The 17,899-nt window shown below is 39.7% G+C and overlaps 1 protein-coding gene across 2 annotated transcripts in view; it reads left to right on the top strand.

The window, feature by feature from the left end:
* The window catches only part of PLCB1 (phospholipase C beta 1), a 547,711-nt gene that overhangs the window by 437,590 nt on the left and 92,222 nt on the right, over window positions 1-17,899 (top strand). For both annotated transcript variants that reach the window (XM_042445107.1, XM_042445106.1), the window contains 5 exons: window positions 2,710-2,780; window positions 5,422-5,518; window positions 13,985-14,069; window positions 15,110-15,234; window positions 17,079-17,233. In XM_042445107.1, coding sequence (XP_042301041.1) covers window positions 2,710-2,780; window positions 5,422-5,518; window positions 13,985-14,069; window positions 15,110-15,234; window positions 17,079-17,233 — 533 coding nt within the window. The remainder of the gene's footprint in view (window positions 1-2,709; window positions 2,781-5,421; window positions 5,519-13,984; window positions 14,070-15,109; window positions 15,235-17,078; window positions 17,234-17,899) is intronic.

The following is a 17,899-nucleotide window of genomic DNA, read 5'->3' as shown; positions in this document are numbered from 1 at the left end:
CTTGTAAAATGTGTCTTGGGGTTAGAAAGTGGACCATTGAATCCCACTTAGTCTTTTCCACCTCTCCACTACCCCGGACATGTTTATAGAAATGAAATCTTAACGGTGTTTGTGTTTCTGTGTGTGTTTTACAAATCATGAATCCTGTGCAACATTTTTAAATATCGAGCCCATTTCCAGTTAGAAATCTTGGGAAGAAAGGCAGAGTGACAGAAAAAGAAAGCAACCCATTTTGGTAGAAAATAAAGTTTTAGTTTTATTTGCCACATTCTCTTTCCAGATGGCAGTATCAGATATTGCTTTTATACACATATTTATACTTGCCTGCAGCAAGGTTGCAGCTATTGTGGCTGCTGTTTCTTTGCAACAAGAAGCACAAACTTGCTCCAGGTCAACTAGCCGGTGGGCAGAAATATTCTTTGAGTCTACTGGCAATGCTTTCAACTTTGCCATGGAGCTGATGCCTCTGTTAGGGCTACTATCACCACTTATCACTTGCTGTTCTTCCTCTTCCTCTCCCAACTTCTCCTGATTGTGCTCAGTTGTAAATAATGGAAGCAAAGCACACTCAACAACCACAGCAGCCAACCCAGTGAGAAAAGCTTGCACAGCCTAGCTCTTCTTTCACCACACACCCAAGGCACACATGGGCTTGGCTTCTTACCCCACACAGCTGATCTGTGGTGTTTGATAGCACTTGGCAGTAGCCAAGGGATATTATTATTATTATTATTATTAACCTTTATTTATGAAGCGCTGTAAATTTACACAGTGCTGTACATGCAATCTTTTTAGTTAGACGGTTCCCTGCCCTCAGGCTTACAATCTAAAAAGACATGACACAGAAGGAGAAGGGAGTGGTGACGGGAAAGGGTAAGAGGTCCAGCAGTTCCTCTCAACCTCCGAGGCCTGGACCAAGGCAGATGGACTGAAGGGAGGGCTTGGCTTCAAAATGGAAGGTTAATCATTATCCAGGGATAATGATAGTACTGTAATAACAGCAGTGCACTTCGTACCTCATCTCCTCATCTTCACAACTTGTCACACAGTTGATTGGCTGTGTCCTTCTTCAGGTAGTACAGAAAGAGAGCAGCTACAAACCAACAAGGACCAATTATGGACTTATAGCAGCCAGCCAAACCTGCACATTTAGACTCCCTAAGGTTAGTCTACCATTCATTGCCCCCCTCCAATATCAAGAGTGGATTATCCATAATTTGAGAAGATGCCTCAACACCCTTCTCCCCAACTATCTTAGGTACCCCTAGATTCTCTTCAGGGTTGTACACCATAGGCTATTGGACTAAGGGACGTTCAGGTCATCCCCCAAAGAGCATGACAGGTGGCCATGATACATTTAGTCTTCTGCATCATTTCCCAGCCATGGAGTACACAGTTGACTAGTAGCAGGTGTGAGGCACCCGGCTTCTCAGACAATGGTTTCATTCAAAACATTTGGTTTGGGGCACAGGGCAAGCCCTCATAACCTGTCTATAAACTCAGTGTCATGCAAAGTGTCCGACAGGAGTTCTCCAGGGCTTCACATTGTGGTTTCTTTGTTTCCTTTGAAAACAGATGTTTGTTGTAATCCTTAGCAACAACTGCACGTGCTGTGAATGCAGAGCAAGTTGTTGCTATACAGTGCAGTGAAAATTTGCTCAATGAACTTGAATTACAGATGGGAAACAAGCGGTAATAGGCCACAAAGAAATAGTAGCATGTTAAAAAAGATCACAACCTTTCAGTATTGCACCTAATAATGTAAATGAAAGAACACTTTAAGATTTCCAGACACAGATCATGTTCAGTGTCAATTAGCATGTATTTTGTACATCACTCTCTGAGTTAATGCCTACTTTGTGGATAGGATGTCCACATATCCTCTTTTCACAGAGGACAGTGCTCTGGGCTGCAGGAGATAGTCTTCCCTGTGCAGATGTCCTCTATTGAAGGGCTCTCAAGTCCTAGTCTGATTAGAAGATAAAGATAAGAGGGAGTGTGGGGTTCTGGAAGTTGCCTGTACACCTCTAGGACCTGGGCAGCAGATACAGCAGAAGCACAGGCCACTTGGACATAATCTTCCCCACTCAGCTAAGGTGTATTCTAATCCTGTTTAAATTGTAAAAATCATCTGTACATGTAAATGATTATATGCAATATTAAGACAATTTGTGTCTTGTTTTGAGGATGAAGCATAAGTATCCCCCTTGTGTGTGTATGTATATTCAAGTCATCTGTAGACTTTTAGTGACCCCATAAATTTCATTCATAATTTTCTTAGGTAAAGAATATCACAGGCGGTTTGCCATTGCCTTCTTGTTTTAAATATCCCACAGCCCCTGGTATTTCCTGGTAGCCTCCCATCCCAGTACTAGCTAGAGCTGACCCCGCTTAACTTCCAAGATCATGTGAGGTTGGATGTCTTTAGGGCAGTAGGATTCAGTGGTCACCTTATCTATGACTAAGTGGCATAATAACGTTGCTGCCCTTCAGTGTGTCAAAGGGATAAATGTGACTGTTGGCTGATGGGCACATGCTTTGAGAAATAGTTCTTTATACTAAGAAGCACCATGAGTCTATGGTTCTGTCACTGTCTTTGGATCAAAGCCATTCTTGTAACAATAACAGTTTAAAAGTGTGACTGTTGAGAGGAAGATTATCTATACTGAGCTATCTTCTGTTTGTTTTTTTCGAATTAAAATGTTGCAGGGGAAGCAGAGATTGAAAGCGACGATGATGACGATTATGACGATGACTGCAAAAAATCATCAATGGAGGAAGTAAGGAATGAATCATTTGGAAGTACAAATTGTCCTGGCATGACCATGTTTGCATATTTGTCCACATGACTCAGTACTGTGCTGCCACCTAGTGGATACTCAGGACCCAAACACCATAACTTCTAGAAGATCATCACCACTGGGCAATCAAGATTTGCTGAAGAGAGCCACAGACTAAGATGGCCATATCTGAGGCATGTGGCATCTCCAGTCACCCTAATGTTCCACACTTTGAGTTAGGGACTTACATTTAAAGCTGCATCTCCAGCCTACTTTCTTATGTGATAAGCAATACTTTGTAGCTTTCAGTTAAGATTGTCTGGGTTCAGAGAACAAGAAGCCACAATCTTGTGAGAGAGGTGGGAAGGAGGACACACACATTGAGCAAGAGAACAGAAGTTGGAATTCAGGGATACTGTCGAACAAACTGCTTGAAAAATACACTGTTTATCTTTGCTCACTGAGATTTTAAAAATTAAAAATAGTGGCCTGCAGAAGTTTGAGCACATCTTCTCTCTCGTTCTCTCTTTCTTTTGAAGTTTGGGGGATGGAAACATTCACTCTAAACATTTTGATTATACAGTCAGCCCTCCATTTTCATGGGGAATCCATTCCGGACACACACACCCTGCAAAAACAGAATTTCACAGATAGGGTTAAATGGGGGTGCATGCCTGTGAGTGGTTACAGGTGTGCACCTTGGGCATGTGCCCCATTTTAATCCCATCCATTTGCTCCTCACAAGTAAGCAAGGGTCATGGATATGAAGTCCGTGCAAATTTCTCTCTCTCTAATAGTTTGAGCCATTGTTTGCACACTTTGCTGTTGCTTTGGAGCCTTTTCCTCCCCACAGCCACTTTTCAATGGGAAATTGGGTTCGTGCTTCTTTCAGTGCATTATCCTCACTCTGAAAACACTTCCACATGCATCCAATCACAAAATGGTTGAAAGTATCTTTTTACTTTCTGTAAAGTATCCCCCTGCCAGAAAGTGCACTCTAACCATTTTCACAGTTAAAAGCTGAAAAAGATTTACAATTGGTATTACAGTGCGCCCGCGTCCTACGCGGGCGCGCTTTATGCGACTTGAGCATACACGCTCAAGCTGCAGGGGGTGTGCGGGGCAGAAGGGGCAGCGCATCCCATTCAAATGAATGAGTGGTGCACCCGTTGCGCTCCGCGCGCCGCCATGCACGAGCCCCATTGTTTCCAATGGGGCTTGAGCATAGGCGGAATTCGCCTTACGCAGAGGGATCCGGAACGGATCCCCGCGTAAGGCGAGGACCCACTGTATTTGCATGGTAGTCTAAAAATGACAATCCTCTGGGAATCGCTCCATGCCACCACTCCCTTTGCTCTCCCAAACAAGAACACAAAAGAGGAAGAATTCATCTGTTATCTTTACTAGAGTTCAGAGATAAGTCTGGGGATGCCATACCTAACCATGGCCTTCATCTTTCCAGTTAGGAAATCAAGCAGCACAGCATGCTATCCATTCAGCATCTTACTTGACCACAGAAAGCACAGGTTAGATGAAGCTTCCCAGATCTATTCCAGTTGCATCACAGCCACTTTGATTTGTGTACAGCTTTGCTTGTTTCTTGCCTCTTGCTGAACAGAAAAGATGAGGATTGAGCAAAACCAGGCCCTCATCTGTAACACCAGCTGGAAGCTCCAGCCAGCTCTGTAGCCAAGGAAGTTGTGATTCAGATGCAGGGAGTTATGCGCTGAGGTCAAAAGTGCGGTTGTGCCCCCTGATATCTTTTGACCCATATGAGGTTGAAAGGGTGAGGTTCTGTCCAAAAAGGGCAAACCAGTTCCCCACTCCTAACCTAGAAAATAAGCAACTGCAGAAAGCTTCCTTTTTTCCTTCCTTAGAAAGTGCTCTATTATTTGCCTGAAATCAGAAAAATAATGTCCTCTTAATTAAACCTTTCAGTTGGTTTGTGACTGTGGGAGCAAGAAAGAACCATTCTATCTTTTGTTATAGTCCAGAGGACTATAGGGTTGCGTAATAGTTGTACCTTGTTCATCACACCAAACACACCAGCAACAAAAGATAAGCCCAGACCCATTAACTCTTTGTCCTCACATTATCATACTTATCTCCACCTTTTCTCTGTGTTTTCCTTCTGCTGTGTGTCTTCTCTTTCAGTTGCTTAGCCTAAGGACTTGAATCTTATTTTGATTTATATGCAGCACAAACCACAGCATTGTATACTGAATTTTAATTGCTGTGAACTGCTTGGGGAGATGAAGTATGTTTGAAACTCAGGATAAACAAAATAAGTACCTAGTTTGCACATATTTCCATACGATTGTAGCTTTAAAGAAATTACAAGGCATAAAAATATTTAAATACGAAGGCATAAAAATAAGGAAATACGAAATAAGGATGGGCAGACAGAATGTGTTCTACCCTCAAGAAGATTTAGTGGATCTAGATTTTCAGAGAAATACATATTACAGAGTTGGAAAATCTAGAAAGTACTGGAAAGGATTCTCTATATTCACAGCTAGTGGTTGTCTTTCTGGTGTCTGGATGGAGCTGTTGACATTGTTGGCAAAGCTGTTATTGATACATGCATAATAATTTGCTACTGTCAAGTTCTATACATGATACTAGTCTACTTTTGTTCCAGGGCACAGCTGGAAGTGAAGCTATGGCCACTGAAGAAATGTCCAACTTGGTGAATTACATCCAGCCTGTGAAGTTTGAGTCCTTTGAGACCTCTCAAAGTGAGTAAGAAGTACTCCTCCTCCTACTACTACTAATAATAATAATATGATTTATTTATATTCCACTTTTTCACAAGAAATCAAAGTGGATTACAACAGGTATAACAATAAAACATCATACAGTTAAACATTACAATTAAAGAAACAACCCCATAACCCAACCTTCCCCCCATCATAAAAATAGTAATCGAAAACCATAAAAAGAAATTTGATAGCATCACTTCTGGTCCCCCATCCCTTACATTCATCATCTTAGGAGGATTTCATGTTCTACCTTAAGAAATTAGTCACACTGGACTTCTTTTTAAAGGATATAGTGGTAAGTGAGATTCATGCAGGTTGTTAGGGAAGATGCAGATTATTTTGGCAGCACATGTGACTGTGCTGTGATCTTTCCTGGGCAGTGGGGATTTAAGCTTCCTTGGAGGAGGCAGCCAATGGAGTCTTATGAAATCTTCTTAAGAGTCTATTCATTCTTAAAATATCTGGGTTGACCAGAGATAGCTGGGCTCTGGAATAAGAACACTGATGATATCAGTTTGACAGCAGCGTTGCGCAGAGCTCCACAAAGCCAGAGTCAGGTTTTAGCAGAACAGAGTCGGCTTCTGATCTCGTATCTCTTCAGGATCACACAAAATCAGTCTCAGCCTCCACTCTGGGAGGTCTTGTGGCTATCGGTGTTATCAGTTTCTGTTTTTTTGTTTGTTTGTTTGTTTTATTTTGTTTTTGTAAGAGCTGGAGAAAATCTAAGGGGGGGTCTCTTTTTACAATATGAGTTAGCTATATTTACAGCATGTTTGTCTATATGTGTTTGCGTGTGTACTTTCAAATTGTCTGTTGACTTATGGTGACTCCATGAATTTGTAGGGTTTTCTTAGGCAAGGAATATTCAAAGATGGTTTTGCCAATGCCTTCCTCTGAAAAACAGCCTACAGCACCTGATATTCATTGGAAGTCTCCCATCCAAGTACTAACCAAGGCTGACCCTGCACAGCTTCTAAGATCAGACATGATCTGGTGCCTTCAGGGTATTTAGACCCTTACATTTAGAGTTCATCTACCAAACAGAGAACATTTACTGGGACAAGTCACATGCTCTCACCCTCAATGGTAAACCTCCTCTGAACAAATCTGCAAACAAAACTTCTTGATAGATTCACCTTAGATTCACCATAAGTTGGGAACAAATTGAATGCATACAACAAAAACAAACAATATCCCAAGTGAAATTGTAGGCTAAATCTAACATTACACCTACTTAAAGTAGAGTCATTGAAATGAATTAATGGAATTTGTTAGTCTAACTAAAGTCCTATTGATCTTACTGGGTCTACTCTAAGTAGAATTGATACTGAATTTAGTCCTATGATTTATGAAACTGGAGATATCACAGTGTTTCTTGGGACTCACAAACTATTTACATACATGGTTTTCATAAAGACATCTTTTAAAAGAATATACTTGTTTCACCTCTATGTAGCAAACAGAAGGTTCTGTCATAAAAATGGAGAAAAATGAGGAGGGAGAAACTGAGCTGCCTTTGCTTTTGTGGGTTTGCTAAACAATGTTTTCCACCCTCACTTAACATTTTGCTTAGATGATCCTGAGCTCTCTTAATTGCAAGGCATATAGTGTGTGTATGTGTGTTTATGGAAGGGGGAAAGAGTAGTTGTTAAGAATGTCGTTGGATAGTCCATGGTGTTCAGTTGCCTCTTCACCACCTCTGACTATAGGTTACGCTAACTAAGGCTGATAGGAGTTGTGACCTGCCTACTTGTGGAGCTGAGGTTGGTGGATGAGGGAGGGATCATGAAATCAGATTCTCTTGAGTAAGAATTACAGATCTGGCTAATCGCTATAGATGTATGTTCACTTATAGATGTGGAAAACACTCAGAATCAATTTTGTTATATTTCTTTAAAGTCCACCTGCATTGTTATCCCATGCTTTCTTCATATCTGTTTGCAAGTTTAGTTTTATTCTTCTCTCTTGAAAATATAAAGTATATGCATTTTACTTAATATATTCATTTTATGTGTATTTTATATGCAAGATTGTGTTATGTTTCAGTTGTACTCTTCTCAGTTGTTTACTTTTCAAATGGTGTGCATAGCTTTATGCTTATTTTATGTCTCCAAAATACACCGCAAGCCTTCTAACAGTGTGATTTTTCAGGAAAAGGTGAATTCTCATGAATCTCATGGTGTAATAGAAGCTTTCATTCAGAATATCAACTACAACAGCAATTCTTTTCAATCCTTTTGTACATTGAATAGGTATTAGATAAACCTACTCAGAATGCAGATAAGGTTTTTGCATTTGCACTTTATGATCATATGATAAATATTCTGGATATGTATTAAAGGGTGGGATCTTTGTGCTTACAGAAAACAGCCATCACTATACCTCTGTAGAGATAGGGTAGGTTCAGTGCTCCTGTACGTCAGCTTAGTAGCCACTTAACTTGATAGCTAATAAAAAAGTAAAACTCATTACATGCTAACCGAGTATAGTTATAGTGCAAAGACTGAGCCAGATCCTCCCTAGACCTCTACAGATTGTTACAGAAGCCAAATGAAGTAGACTGTTCAGGATAACTGGATTTGTTAGTGCTGTATTCACAGTGACCAAGAACCCTGTAATTGCATTTCTAAGCAAAATGTCATAGCAATTTTTAAGGGAAGGTGAGGATTCTGCTTGATATCAGTAAGGTTAATCCTGCCAGCCATGGTCCTGAGAGTGTTAACATAAGAGATGCTTACTTGATATGATGATACAGGAATGTGGAGAAAAGTGGGATCTCATTTGTCAATATGGATGTAAAGAAAATTCACAAAATTGGTTGTTCTGGATGAAAGAGCTTGTCTTTACATGTTGAAATCCTGCCCAGAAAACACCAACCTCCAGAAAGGTTCTCCAGTATGAGAAGACTATGAAGAGCATGTGGCTGATGTTTTTAAAGTTGAGATTGTCATAATTTACTCAGTGATGTCTGTTTTATGTTACTTTCTTTCCTCTTTGTAAAGCAAAGTACACACTATAAGCACAGCAGTCCTGTTTGATTGATGAAAAATATATAAGCAATCCATCTGATACCTTTCATTTTCCAAGCCCATGCAACAAGCATTTTCTGTTGTGTAGCTCATGTAGTTTTGCCCAACTTCACAATTTGCACAAAATCTTGTCTCGCAAATTGACAACTTCAGCCAAAAAGGGAAAGAAGTCTCTCACCATCTCTCCAGCAACAAGAAATGTTAGGATGCTAACTCTCCTTGGGGAGAGGCAAGTAAGAAATAAATATTATTATATCAGTTATTATAATATGAGGGTCCTCATTCTCAGGAGCAAGAATGAGATAATGGAGGATTTACATTCCTATAAGGAACGAGGCTGACCTTAAAATTCATAGCAATGATATTTATCAGCATTGATACTGGAGCCAGAAAATGGCTTATACTAGTGTGCTCTTTAGATCTAAGCAGTGGCAATCTAAAAGGTTAATGACACAATCAGTCAAGTTAAGCATTTTCAGGTTCCACTTATCTCTGCATGAAACATTTTTCTGAAGCAGGGCAACCATGGACAAGGAGACGACCATTCCTACCAGAGCCTTTGAATCCACACAGCTTCTCCAGACACAATAAGAAGTGATGTCACATCACTTCAATTCCTGGAATTGACTGAAATATGTCCAAATTTTATGATTTCAGAATGGAGAGGGGGAGAGTAATGTTGGCAAAGAGAGAAAAATTGCTACGTTTTAATAATACTATTGGGGCTTTAAAAATGTTTTTGTAAACAAAGTTTCAAGGGCATTTGGAGAGCTGGAAAACAGGCCCACATGTGCAACACCCAGACCCCACTTTCATATTCCCAGTTCTAAATCCAGTGAAAAATAGAAGATGGTAACTGTATTAGTCTTGTGACACAAGTTTTTTACAAGTAGTATTGTGCTAGATTCAAGTTTTTGTTTTGTTTTGATTTGATTTGCAAAATGCCTTCATTTATATGCACAACAACAAGAATGAAAGAACCATCTCTCATGTACATTCCATTTGGTTTTCATTTGTCATAAACTGGTGTTTTAGAAATTAATGGCCCATAGTCATGACTGCCTGCTGTGGATTTCATTCCGCCTTTTCTCCCCTCTTGGAGGGGCCTTGCTGGGAATGCAATTTACTACAACATGAACAAACAAACTGACACCTTTCTTGTACTTAATGCAGAGCCCCCTTTGAGAGAGCCTGTCCTGTTTCACTTGGTTTTGACAGGATAGACATAGTGGCCTCAGCTTCTGCATTTTAAAGAACAGTCTATGCCATTCCAATTGGAACAGAACTGAATCTTAAGTGTGTTTCATAGGCATTGCAGATCCAGAAGGTTATAAATTCCAGATACTGAGTATATGCATTCCAAACATACATTCAGCTTTTCTGTTCAGGAGTCTTATGCTTTTTTGTTAGCAGTGCCTGTGTTCACAAAAGATGTTTTACACTAGGCAGAAACAACTAATTACTGGCCATAGATGGCAATGATTAAAGATGCCATTCACATTCTAAACCTTTGTTCACTTGACAGACCAGAATGTAAGCTTGTGTCTGCAAGGATTTTGTGTAGAGCTTTATGTGTTCCTTTAGGAAGCTCACCACAGACTGCACATATGTTTTGTGCATCCCATGCCATCCCAATTTCAGTGTCTCTTTCAGGTAAAGAGTTAATGATGTGATGGTAAGTTACCTTTATGGGGGGCAGCATGACATAGGAGCAACAGAGATCATGAGAGAGATCATGAGAGACAGTTTCCCAATGAGAATGGTCAGTTTGAAGATCAATGTGGAAACTTCAAGAGAGAGACAAAGAGACTGACCAAGAGAAACTGGTAGAAACCAGCTGAGAGACTTTGGGACTTATGAATGATGTTGGTGTGTTGCTGCCTACCTCACCTTTCCCAGGGAAGCTTGGTCTCTGGCTGGATAAAGGAGTCCAGACTCCTGAACATCCAAGGACCCAGAACACCTTATGGCTTGTGAATAGAATAGGAATGTTCAGCTAGTCCCATTAGGGCTTATGTTTCTTCTAACTTCAACTGAATATGACTTGGGCAGTTTTTGTAACTACTCCTAAGTAATACCTGAAGGAAGATGCCTTCATGTACAAGATGGCCCTTGGCTGGAGCCAGCATGGTATAGTGGTCTGAGCATTGGGCTGCAACTGGAGATGAGGATTTGATTCCCAGCTCAGCCATGGAAACCCACTGGGTCACCTTGGGCAAGTCACATTCTCTCAGCCTCAGAGGAAAGCAATGAAAACCTCTTGTGGACAAGTCTTGCCAGGAAAACTCCATGATAGGGTTGCCTTAGGATAACTATAAGTCAGAAGGCACACAACAACAGTGTTAGATTGCTTGCAGGAGAAAGAGGGAAAGTCTCTGCAGATACAGAGGTGGATCAAGTCAAGTTAAAACCTCATATTAACTGCCACTATAGGTTGCTAAAAACAAAATGCATTCTACAACCTATTGTCTGGTTTTGAAATACCTTCTGTCTTGTAAAGGTGAACCACATATTGCTTTTCTCCAAGCATGTCTGTTCTTCCATTCTTAATTTATTATTTGAATACTGTTGTTGTCTTCTGCTTTGGAAAACTACTAACATTATTATAATTACATTGCTTCTTACTGCTCAAGATTCCTGCCAGTGTAATCAATGGTGCCCTAGACTGCCAAAAATAAAACTAACTATATTACAGACAGAATCAAAAATGCCAATGCCAGAAAACGCTAATAGGAACAAATTGGGGAAAACATTATTGTTATTTTTTAACCTGTCTCCAAGGACAACTATTCCTGTGCTTCATAAGGGAAGTTGGAAAGAGCTTCTGAGTAATGGGTTTTTCCTTGCCTTCAACAAAACCTGTAGTGTTGATTTAAAACACTGCTATTATTATATGTGATGTTTTATTTTAGGTTTTGCCCTCTGTACATGTGTTCTTGTTGGTTCTGCTAATAATTATATTTTCAAAGGGGGAGCAATCATCTTTCTCTGTCCTTGTAGATTTCTCTGGTTTCTTTATGTATCAGACAGAGCCTCACTTATACAGATCTACTTGGCTTCCTTCCCTTCTATTAGTTTCTGCTTCTAACCCTGTACAGCAGCTTCATTTTCTCCACCACCACCCTTTCAGTTTGCTTACCATTTAGCTTGATGAAAAATGTTCATCACACACTGATTTGATCGCTTATTGCATTATAACAAAGGTATTGCCTTCAGCTGCCAATTGTCAAATTGTGCTTGGTGGCTCCCAAGTCATTGGGGTGGTAAATCTGCTCTGAATTTTAGTCCAAACATTAAAGAGGACATCCAAGGTGCTGAATCTATTTGAGGCATAGCTCATGTTCAGGCTAAAATACAGGCTGGATTCTCCACTGCTACTGACATAACACCACTGGTTGCCACTGCTTGTGACTGTTCCATGTGGCATGGAGAGTTTACACATCAAGAGGGCTGGAATGATAGGCAAACATCATCCATCATTGTCTGCAAGTCTCTTGAACTTCAGGAATTTGTTACTCCTCCTACTGTTGCTACCACTTCCTTGCTGTCTTTTTGCTCCCCCTTCTGCATTTGACCAAGTGAATAGGGCCAGGAGCAAAAAGAAGCAACAGCAGCTTGTACTCATCTTTCCTTCTTACTCTGGGCAGTGATGGTGTCTCTTTGGCCTCAGAGGTGTGGGAATGCATGGGCAGCAGAGAGAACAGGGAGTATCATGGTTCATTCAGACAGTAGCAAAGAGAGCAGTGTTGTTGTTGTTGTTGTTGTTGTTGTTGTGTGCCTTCAAGTCATTCCCATCTTTTGGCAACCCTAGGGAGAATATATCAAGGGGTTTTCTTGGCAAGATTTGTCTGAGGCTAAGAGCATGTGACTTGCCCAAAGTCACCCAGTGGGTTTCTGTGGCATTGTGGATATTCAAACCCTGGTCTCCAGAGTCAAACTACTCAAACTACTATGCCGTGCTGGCTATCAAAGAGAGCACTAGAGGCGCCTGTTTTGGCAGCATAGCAAATCTACTCTGGGGTTTCATCTGATTGTTAAAGGAACTATCCAAGGTGCTGAACTCTATCCCCAAAATAGGTTTAGTTCAGACTGAAACCTTTATCAGATTCATTGCCTGGTTCACAGGTGAGTCCATTTGACACCACTGACTGAGGGCATCTTATCAAAGGACTTCTCCAAACCCACAAGTGAGAGTAAATGCCATCAGAGAAAGTCTTTACACAAGATGAAAAAAATCACATTAAGGCTAGCAGGACATATTGAGGTGAGCACTTTGCACTGCAGTGTGGGCAAGAGAAAACATGGAAGTCATTTCCAGTTGCCTCTGTAGGGTGAAACAAGGGTAAAGAACTAATACCAGTACTGGAGATCTCAACTGAATGATGGGGCAGGGTGGATTTCATCCCTGATGTAATTGGATCCCTGGCAAAATTGCTATGGGAGGACCCTTTCCATTGGACACTTCTGCTTTGATTTTGATTTTAATATATGCTATTAGAAATAGTATTTTATATGGTTTTATTTCTATAGACAGGTTAATTCTATTTTACTCTTAACCTTTTATATGTTTTAGTTATATGCGTTTTACTTAAACCTCTTTTAATTCTGTAAACCACCTTGAATCCCCTTGAGGTCTTAGGGGCAAAAAGGGAAATAAAGTATTGACCAATTGATTAATTAGCTAGTTGGTTAATTGCCAGGGTTCTACATTCTTCTTCTTTCTCAGTGCTTGCAAATGTTGTCCCAGAGCAGCTGGCTTCATTTTCCATTTTCTCCAGACACATAACATATTTGATCCTAATTCTGGTGTTAGGGTAATTTAGCAATCAATGTGAAGTTTTTTGTGGGTTTTTCAGGCTATGTGGCCATGTTCTAGAAGAGTTTCTTCCTGATGTTTCACCAGCATTTGTGGCTGGCATCTTCAGAGAATGCTTGCCTGGAAAGGACTTGGGTATATCTTCAGATGCCAGCCACAGATGCTGGCGAAACGTCTGGAAGAAACTCTTCTAGAACATGGCCACATAGCCTGAAAAACCCACAAAAAATTATGGATGCCAGCCACGAAAGCCTCCGACTTCACAATCAATGTGAACTTGGCTAGTTCGGAATATTCTGCCATCTTCTGGCAAAACCTGTTTGTAGATGGCTTGGTTGGTTTATGTTTAAACAAAACATTTCAGATTGATGACCAGCTAATTCTATGCTATTTCACATAAAATATAATAAGATAAGTTATCAAGGAAGACTCTGGTGGAGATACATAATTCAGAGCTTATTTGTAAGCACAGTAATATCTCTGCTCGCACCCGTGCACATGCTTATTAACACAAAATATAATCCTTCATGAAATTATTACTGTGGTAAGTCCAAATCAGTTTATTTTTTTACCCTTTTGTTTTCTTTTAAATTACAGAACGGAACAAGAGTTTCGAAATGTCTTCCTTTGTGGAAACCAAAGCACTCGAGCAGCTCACAAAATCTCCGGTTGAGTTTGTGGAGTATCTTTGTAACTGAGAAAAATATCTTGTAAGACTTAGATCATAATGATGACATCAGGTTCCTGGGTGTTGTTGTTGTTGTTATTGAGAGTTGTTTTGTTTTAAAGGAACTGCATATACAGCACTGATTTAAATACTACTTAGCCAAAATGTATATTTCCTCAATAAATACATGAAATATGTTTTATACATAATTTCCCTTCCTTTTCATTCTTAGAAAATAGACTCTATAAGACAAATGCATCACAAAACTTAATGGGATTTAATTTGCCATTTACAAGCTTGTCACCTTGATATCGGAAGTGTATCCATTGTTCTTCACATAGTACTGCAGTTATGCAAAACTAAGGTGGACACTTTCAAAGCTGTATGAACACATTTTAATGCCTTCACTGGTTCTTCAGTGTGTCCTAACTAGCTCTTTTTGCAGATGCCTGCAGGACAGTTCAGTTTGTATAAGTGCATATGTAAATCTCCTTGCATCCTCAAAATTTTAGATCCCTTCCTATCAGTGCCTTTTGTATTCTTCCTTCTTCTTACTAGTAAGGTTTGTGTTCTTTGAGCAACAGAAACTGTTTAAAAGCCTGTGATTTTCAGACAGAAAAACCCAAACTGAGCCTGTGGATCACAGGTAGTGGGTGGTAGTTAAGACAATTTCTGTTGGAGACCCTAGAGAGACACTGTTAATCCAAACAGAATACACTGGTTCAGAGGGCCAAGTAGCCTGATCCTCTATGCTATAAGATAGATTTGTGTTTCCTTGAGTTAGTTTATAGGATTTTTAAAAACCCTGATCTATTTAACCTGCAGTGATTCTCCTATCAGGTGTGTGTGTGTGTGTGTGTGTGTGTGTGTGTGTGTGTGTGTGTGTAGTTTCCATCCTTTGTCTATCAGATTTGATTATTCTATGCATCATCCTATTGAGAAAGATCTCTCTTCATCCCCAAAAGGTAGTAGTCTCAAAAAATATCCTCTTTGTGCTATGTGTTAAGTTGGGTAGCTTTTCCAGTTGTATTTTATCTTAACCACACACAATTTAGGTATAATAAAATGCAGCTGAGCCGAATTTATCCAAAAGGGACACGTGTTGATTCCTCAAATTATATGCCTCAGCTCTTCTGGAATGCGGGCTGTCAAATGGTTGCTCTGAACTTCCAAACTGTAGGTAAGCATCTACAAGCTCCTTTGTGTTTTTGTTTCTCTCTTGTGAAAAAATGTGATGATGATAGCAGAACTGAGTTTGTGAACTGAAAAGTTGGAAAACTAAAGTGCTGCCCGCATACCTCTCTTGAAGTTTTGAAAATTTTTAAGCTAGGGCACATTGTTGACCAAGGATGGGGAACTTCTGTTCTTCTGGGTGCTGCTAAACTGCAACCTCCATCTGTCTCCATCAGCTATGCTGGCTAGAGTGAATGGAAGCTGGTACAACAACATCTGGAGAGCCATACGTTTTCCACCTGTGCCAAAGATTTGCCTGTTGTTTCATAAATCTGTTTGATTGGTTGTACTCTTTCAAGAGGCATAAATTGTCACCCCATTTCTGTGGTGATAATAAATCAAGGAAAGGCTATTAATGATGCCAAAATGTTTGATTAGGAACATGCAATTAGTATTATGGATATGCACAGCAGGAAATTAATTTGAGAGAGAGAATGTTCATTTAGCTGTACTGTTTGACTTATAAACATCAAAAGAAGTCCACAGCGTTTGAAATAAATAAAAACGCACAGATCCCAATGAAAATGGCAATGAATTTTGAAGTCTTTGGGCCATGTAGTGAGCAATTTCAAATTATGTGCAGAGTATGCTGCGGTTATGTTAATGGTCATGGCTCTAACAGCCAAAGTGGAAATCTCACAACTAGTGTTTCCCTTCTATGATGAAAGAGCCACCGTACAACATAAAGAATTCCTACACTTGAAAATGTACATGTGCTGATGGCCTAAATAAAACATACCATAAATTAATAAAAACAACTGGTACTTAAGAAATGCTTAGGAACATTATTTTCATAAAAACAGAAACTTTGCTGATTATGAAGATATAGTAGTGTTAGTCTGGGGAGTCAGTATGCAGAGAGATCTTTTAGTACCTTTAAGACTAACTGAAAGAAAGAAATTGGCAGCACGAACTTTCGTAGACTTCAGTCTATTTCCTCCAATAGATGAGGAAGTAGACTGAAGTCTACGAAAGCTTGTGCTGCCAATTTCTTTCTTTCAGTTAGTCTCAAAGGTGCTACAAGATCTATACTGTTTATAGAATTTTCTAATTTATCCATTGAGATATCCATTCCAGCTTCAAGCAAAGCCAGAGAATAAATATGTCGACCAGTAATATACTTAAGGCAAGACCAACTCACAGCACCCAAAAACCATAACTCTCAACCAACCAAACCTTCCAACAGTCAACTGTTACCTGTCAATCAAAAAAAAATTATGTTGTTTGAAAACATATTACACCAACAAAATATTGATATTTTCTTTGCATTTTTTCCATTTCCATTGCCTATCTTAGATAGATGAGTCAAAGGGGAAAAGCTTACTTCACCCATTTGTTCTTATCTACCCATGCAATCTTGGCTGTTGTCAAGCACATATCCTTATGGATAGTATAATGGATGAAATGGGACATCCATGATGTAAGTCCTGCAATAACAGAGGCACTTGGACTACTGTAATTTGTAGAACTTAAGTTTACTATCTTGAGGTGTAGTAGCTAGAGAAAGACAGAGAAAGAGAATGAGTGCCAGGGAGTGAGAAAAAGAAACAGGGCAGGAGGGAAGTATTTAGAGGCACACATCCATTATTTTCTTATGTTTAAAACTTAAAATAATTTCAAATTAATGTGTGCGGAAAGAGGAGCTTGCTTTTGCTTTTCTAGAGAGAATCAAATATGACAACTCTGAACATTTAAAGAAGACAGGAGACCTCTAGTGGAGCTTTCAGGTTCTTCTGTGTGTGTTCTGTCCCATAGCATCTAAGATTGAATATTTTGTTTTTTGACACTTAGATTTGTCTATGCAAATAAACATGGGGATGTATGAATATAATGGCAAAAGTGGGTACAGACTAAAGCCAGAATTCATGAGAAGACCAGACAAGCACTTTGATCCATTTTCTGAAGGTATTGTAGATGGAATAGTAGCAAACACGTTGTCTGTGAAGGTATGTATGCAATTTTCATTCTATAAGCTCCCTAAATGTTAAACATCAGGATAGATTTTCATATTATGTTTTGTATTTGGCTAACAATTCATAAATAGAAAATACACATGTGTTGCATCATTGTGGAGGCTGTGTATATGTGTCCAAGATGTTATTATTTTTTTCCCCATTGAAAGTATATAGAACCAACAACTGAGAGGTGGCAAACTGCAGTAGCCATGTCAGTGAAGTGCTGAATCTGTTCTGGAAGGACTTTAAGGCAACTTTCTAAGGTTCTGAATCTATTTTGAGGCGTAGAATCCAGCATCTTGGATAACATATTTAAAGTTCAGCCTTGAGCTTAAGTGAATTCACTGCCCCGCTGACATGGGAATCATGACCTGCCACTCCTCTGTATATTAAACAGCTGGTGGAAAAATCTGACCCAAAGGTTGTAAAAGACCAAAGAAACTACAGTGGGATGAATTTTTCTTATCTGATATATGATGTGAGAGGATAATAACATTTTCCTACAAACAACCCTCTGGAGGATCATGGGAGGAAGAATGGAGCAGGCTGTATCCTCAAACAGATAGTCCTGCTGTCATTCCCAAAGGAATGCAGCAGGACCCCTTCTTCAGCTCCTGGTCTGCAAAAGAGTCCCCATATTATTGGGGTTTTCTGTGG

Source organism: Sceloporus undulatus, chromosome 1 (genome assembly GCF_019175285.1).
Source record: "Sceloporus undulatus isolate JIND9_A2432 ecotype Alabama chromosome 1, SceUnd_v1.1, whole genome shotgun sequence".
Lineage (NCBI taxonomy): Eukaryota > Metazoa > Chordata > Lepidosauria > Squamata > Phrynosomatidae > Sceloporus > Sceloporus undulatus.
Note: the sequence above shows the minus strand (reverse complement) of the source record. Positions and strands in the feature narration are given on the sequence as shown.